Genomic DNA, 6,462 nt, shown 5'->3' with positions numbered 1-6,462 from the left:
CCACATTGCATACGGAGCTTCTTGTTTAATCGATTGTGTTCAAATGATGCAGTACCAACATTTCCTAATTCCCATAGGAAAAAACTGGGACACCTATATTCAACAGCAAGCAGTATTACTACACAAATGCCGTTAATTATTCAAATTTCCTTCATTTCAACTTAAACAGCATTAAAAGAGCCACATCAGATGTAATGTTACTCTTCTGGCATGTTTTATGTTTCTACACTTAGAAGACCAGATTTTGAAATCTACCCTCTGTTCTACAGATTTTATATTATGAACAAGCCCCATATTCTTTAATCTGTAGTAATAGCTTGTCTACAACAAAACCCCTATCCTTTAACCCTGAAGTAAAACTTGGCTGTAGTTCATAATTGACAGAAGATACCAATTTCCTTAGATATCCTAAAATTGTCTCCAAAACAATACTTCATAAGAATCTTTTCAGAATACAAACTGAAAGCCTAAGAAATGCCACTTCATAAACACTAGATAGCAGCCTTTATAACTTCCCTCAGATAAGAACTTGTTTTAAACCACTTTATAGACAGAAATTAAGCCTGCAATAAATCATTCTAAAATAACTTTGATTCTACTAAGTTTACTGGTTGTGTTAGAAACACATTCCAAGAAGCATGTGAAGACACTAAATTCCCAAAACGGTTTATGAGGATTCCTCCCTTACTCAAGGTCTTATTCAGCAGTCTTATTTCAACAAAGTACTAGTTTGGTCTCTGCATAGGGAGACATGCAACGTAAGTGGTTTTCAAAATGCCCTAGGGGTGACCCAGAATCTTTCAGGTATAAAACTTCGATGACTGCTCTGCAAAGACAAACTCTTTTCACTAAATACCACACATTTTTGGTTATCCTAAATACAAACTAAATTCTGCACTAAGTGACCTTCTGAAAGGATTTTTGTCTGGATGAAGTGGTCAAAATTACCGCTACCTGCCCCCACCCGCCAAGAATTTCTAGCGCTATGAGCCAAACCCTTTATTATGTATTTACAAGTTCCCCATTCTTTGATGATTTGCCAACTTAGCTTAACGGAACCCATTTTAAGCTGAGTTCAACCTACCTAACCTCATTAGCAGTCATCTAAATGTTCAACATTTTATTAAAACATCCATTTGTTCACTCCACTCTCCTGAATTACTTGCATCCTCAATTATTTTCAAACCTTCAGAGAAAGATTGTGATAGAGAATTCAAGAACATTGCATGGTAGGGTATGTTCCCAGAAAAGAACCAAATTACCATTAAATTCTTCATCCACTGGCATGTGTGTGACCACAGAATATTTTCACCAATTAAAAATAAGTGAAGACCAACACTATATGTTTACATATCCCCATCATGTGCTTGAATTAGGGATCTTGGGGAATCTGTTTTTACCATTGGCTAGTCACTTTGAATGTATAGATAATCAAAAGGTGAAGAGCTCTACAGATTCCAAGTGTCTATTCAAAAGCTGTTAAGTGAAAAACGATGAAATGGAGGACACCCACAATAATTCTTGGACTCCTGGAGATCCTAAGACATGCTACAAAAATAGGTCTTTATTCTTAGGAAAATATAGTCAGAGCTAGCTTCCTTATGCTATACATAAAATCTTAACATCAGAGGCAGTACAGATAGTACAGATAGTTTTTTGAACTGATCTCCAAACAAGCACAAACCCACTACGTTAAAAAGAACAGGTAAGTTGAGGTTTTTGGCAAAAGACAGTACTTCACACATCTAATCCAAATCAAAGAGCCTGCAGACAGTTGTTTTCAGTGAGATGAAAGGAATGAAATAAATATAAATTCTATGGATAAATAAATGTAAGAGACAATTTAAATAAGCTAAGAGAACTAATATTTCTTTTAAATAAAAGTACTCGTCAGGTACAAGCTTTTGTTTCTCAATGCCAGACTTCTAAATGTTTATCAGACTACTGTTAAAATCATTAAAAATCTAATCTTGGACCAGAGCATTAGTTGTAATACTGTTTTGTATTCATAAAAAAGATGGTTCTTCCAACTGAATGCTTCTGGTCCTGAGAAATATTTTATGTATATTACTGAAGGCAGACTGTGGTGCTAATAGAACTTAATTAAGTACTTTTTAAAAAAGTGACAGACCAAAAAGTCCATCTATTAATTTGCCCACAGTTAAAAATGTCTTTGAACGTTGGTTTATAATTAGCATCTTAAGAAAAGTAGTGGCATGCCCTATTGAGTGGTATCACTGAGGAAATGCTACACTTTAATAAAACATCATCCTCACAAGTCTGTTCATTTTATGTATTGTTACTTAAGTTTTTTATTCATTCATTTTATACCCACCAATGAATTCCTATGGTCAGATAGAAATTTTATGGAATACATCACTGGGGAGAAAATGATCATGGTGGGTATTCCTGGAAGTTGTAGGAATCTGAGCAATCATTTACTCTAGGGTTAGCTCCCTCTCCTAAATGCATGAAGTCCTTCTACATTTAATTTCTCCCCTTAAAATAGAGACATGGCTTACTCCGTAATGACAAGGTGATCTTTTGCTATGTTTCTAGTCAACAGTGACTTTGGCTTAGCAGTCAAAAAAGCTGTCCTGCATGTGACAATTTTGCCCATCTAGCATGTGTTCATCCTGATATTAACTCTTTCCAAATACATACAAGTAAATACCCGAGATCACCCCATCAATCCATTCCTATTAAGTTCCTATTTTATCATGAGAAAATGTTTATATTCTGTTAAATCAGACTTGCAGCAATTGATAAATTTCTCATGATGCTACAACCATCATCATGAGTGTGCAACCGCTCTTTTTGTGCTCAACCCCCACTTCATTTCTAATATCGGATTCAACTGCAATGGCTGAAAATCTTCCACAAAAAGCATGTTTGGGAAAATATATGTAACACAATTTTCTCACAAAGCAACTTTCTGAAAACTGATTAACTAAACTGATGATCACTTTTGATTGCCAAGTAGTCTGCAGAAACAAAATCTTGCGTCTGTTTAGGTAACTCAAGTTTCTTGTTTAACAATCAGAATGCTTTAAGGATACATTTTTCACCCCAAGGAAGGGACTTGACTCTTGGATTTAAGACCCATTCCTTGACAATATATACAAAATTTCTTTTAACTTGTCATCTGTCCATTCTTTGAAGCTGTCAAAGCCAAGAACCCATAAACAAATCACAAATAGCAATAACCTACATTAGTTAACATTCCCCTTTTAACATGTTGACATTTTTACTAAAGGATTAGTTATTTTTGCATTTCCATTTCTCATATCCCATGACATTCCATATAAATTGCATTATTGCTTTATAGGCCACACAACATTCAAAAGTATGTTTATATGCATTGCCTGTTTTCCTTGATCTCTTATTGATAAGAGTTTGTTGCTGATTTTACTACAGAAATTTAAGTTTGAAAATACCAGTTAGTATTTCTTCTCAGAACTTAATTGTTCACATCACTAATCACTACATGCATATTTAGCTCTGATTATATTGCTCAAAAACTGCACCCATTATCAGAACAGTGCAAATGATATTTAATTTTAAAAGTAATTATAATGGCTTGAATTCAAAGTTATTCAAATGAACACTGTCAAGTAATTTCACTTGAGCGTGTATATATTTCATCACCACTGTTTAGATTACCCACCAATTCTTCACAATTTCTTTGTATCATCGTTTTCCCTCCCAATCCCCAAACTAAGAATGCCAAATAGTCTTGGAAACCCACAGCTCCATATCTTAATGTTTCAAGAACACATTTGTGAACTCACAAAAATGTTCATCTTTCAACTTTGACAATGCAGTTCTTACTTAAGTCAAACAAACCCATCCTAAAATCCCAACAAATAATTCTGAGAATTAACTTAAACACCTTGACAGTGTCCCTTTAAAAAGGGTATGACAGTAAAGTGCCAATAGGCATGGCAATGACCTCTTTGATGGGATCATTTAACTCCTTGGAACTGGGAAACACCAGCACCAAAGATTACACTGAGATTCAATTTTACTGAAGGCTACATTTAGTTTACCCACTTTCCACAACCTATTATACTCATTATATGTTAGAATGAAATGTAAATGTTTTGTGTAGCCCTCAAACTTACACTAAGATTTGAAAGAGATGTACTTTAAAAAAGCACGGGGTAATATATAAAATCAGTGGCAGAAAGTTTCATTAAGCACCAGGAACTAATTTTTGTCACCCCATACTCATTTTGTAGGTAAGTTTCAATAACCGGCAAGGCACATTTACATATATTCCAATGAATACTTATTGACAAATTTTAAATTACACTCTACGTCCCAGCTATCCCAGTAACTGACATACAACATACTAAAATGGTTTATTAAGGTAACATAAAAAAACCAATTAATGTGAAACATACAGGCTATTGGCAACCACTATTCTAAAATTATGTAAGTACAAATAAACATACTGAAATGTGTGCAATTCTAAGTTTTTAAACCAGAATATTTCTACACTAACACACATTTATATTAATGACACATAAAAAAAATAAAAACTTTATTACAAAAATAAGTTACACTCGCCTCCAGCTTACAGTATAAAACAATTTTATTTGCAGGAATGCAAAATGATTGTTTGCCATGAGCATTTTGAACATATGACATGTCTAATTTTGTTAAATTTGCATTTACTGGGGGAACTGGTGTGTATAAAACCTTAATTAAGTATAAGCTCTGATCTTCATCGTGGTGCCTATTGGGTATGTGATATAACTGCAGTATCCCTTTGGGGAAGGGGAAAAGGGATTTCTTTATACCAAGTCCTAATTAAACTATAATTTCACTTTTGACTTTAAGCTATCAATTTAGGACTTGGCAAAAATTTTTTTGAGGGCGATTCAATAGAGGATGCTTCACCACTGAACACTCACTGTCATCAAGGTGCTTTAGAAAATTAAAAACATAGCACAAATGATTGTACTCTATTCTACAAGTTATCATGACCTGCATAAGAAATGGAAAGCTGATTCACATTTTTGCAGTGATCAGCAATAAGAAATGCACTAATGAAACATACCTTTTACCTAAAAAGCTAAACTACAGCCATATACTAATTTCTATGATTTATGAAAAAACTTCAAAATATCCAAATGTCAGGCTTTGCTGTACAATTGTCAGTTTTAGTCTGACTTTTTATAAAGGGACACTGCAGTATTTAGTACAAGTTCGGATGCACTTTTTTTTGAACATCTGATGTCTTACAAAAGTAACATCTTGCTAAACTATTATACATCCAAATAACTACAATATCTGAAGAAGCAAGGCTGCTTTTTCAGCCACAAAATACGACAAAAGCAAGGCCTGTTATGATGGTCATGAGGAAGTCTTACAAGCCTCTGAAACTAAAGGCAACTAAGAATGTTACATTTGGTATATTAAAATCTTACCCTCATATCATTTAACAAGCCTTGCTTTTATCTACAAAGATTTTCTATGTACAGTACAGACAGGGTATAGTTCAATCCTCTGCTACTGAGGTAGTTAACCAACCCTTTAAAAAAGGTTCTGAAAAGAACCACTATCTGGAATGCCTGACTAACCAGCTCTGATGATTACACCTGAAACTGCATATCTGAACACAATTCAAAAGTGATTACTATAAAAAAGATATAGACAATCATGATTAACCTTGGTGAGCAGAAATAAAATTTAAGGATACCAACAATGGCATTCATCTATACCACTGCAATAAAATTTAAATGCACAAATTCAAGAGAATATTTCAGAAAACCACTGCTGGGATCCTTAATTTAAAAAAACAGGGGAAAAATCTACTTAGAGCAGATTTTTTAAAGAGAAGAACTTTATTCTTTATTAAGATACCATGCTAGAAGTTATGAAGGATTTCTGTTGGAACACATTTGGAAAATAGAGTAGCTTTAGTTTAATAACTTGCACTGCAGAGAAAATTGTTAAAGAAATTCATATCAAAGTCCAAGTATTAGTTCAATGTCCTGTATTTGATTCCATGATCTTCATAGGAAGGTCTTCTGCAACAGAATATGCTCCTATACAGCCGAGATATTTAAGGTTGCTTGATTTCCTTACCATTACTCCACTGCAAGCTTCTGGTGTAATCCCACATAGCAAGTCAGTCTTCATTGTAACAGGTCAGGACCGGCCTCGACCCCTTTTCCCTGCTAGCCAGGTAACAAAAGGAATCAGTTAGATAAATCATTTTAAATTAATAATGTGTACATACACAATGATAACATTAAAAAAGTAAATAAAAGCTTTAACATAGTAATTCTTAATATCACGTCTAACCAAAAGATTTCCTTGAATAACTACTGATTTTCCACTTGTTTTGAGGTTTTGGTTTGCCTTTTTTTTTTGCCTTTTATTGGGAGAGGAGGAGGGGGACAGGGATGGACTGAACTGAGGTTTGAAAACCCCATTTTGTTCACAAACTGA

At 34.0% G+C, this 6,462-nt stretch overlaps 1 protein-coding gene across 3 annotated transcripts in view; it reads right to left on the bottom strand.

Annotated features, from left to right (window-relative positions):
• Positions 1–1,536: 1,536 nt before the first annotated feature.
• LOC113926370 (synaptotagmin binding cytoplasmic RNA interacting protein) overlaps positions 1,537–6,462 on the bottom strand; it is a 30,144-nt gene continuing 25,218 nt past the window's right edge. For 2 of the 3 annotated variants that reach the window (XM_027601129.1, XM_027601130.1), the window contains exon 12: positions 1,537–6,188. In XM_027601129.1, coding sequence (XP_027456930.1) covers positions 6,160–6,188 — 29 coding nt within the window. In that variant the 3' untranslated portion in view covers positions 1,537–6,159. The remainder of the gene's footprint in view (positions 6,189–6,462) is intronic. The other variant, XM_027601131.1, reaches the window with a different exon arrangement.

Source organism: Zalophus californianus, chromosome 7, assembly GCF_009762305.2.
Source record: "Zalophus californianus isolate mZalCal1 chromosome 7, mZalCal1.pri.v2, whole genome shotgun sequence".
In the NCBI taxonomy this organism is placed as follows: domain Eukaryota; kingdom Metazoa; phylum Chordata; class Mammalia; order Carnivora; family Otariidae; genus Zalophus; species Zalophus californianus.
This window is presented reverse-complemented; position numbering and strand designations above follow the sequence as displayed.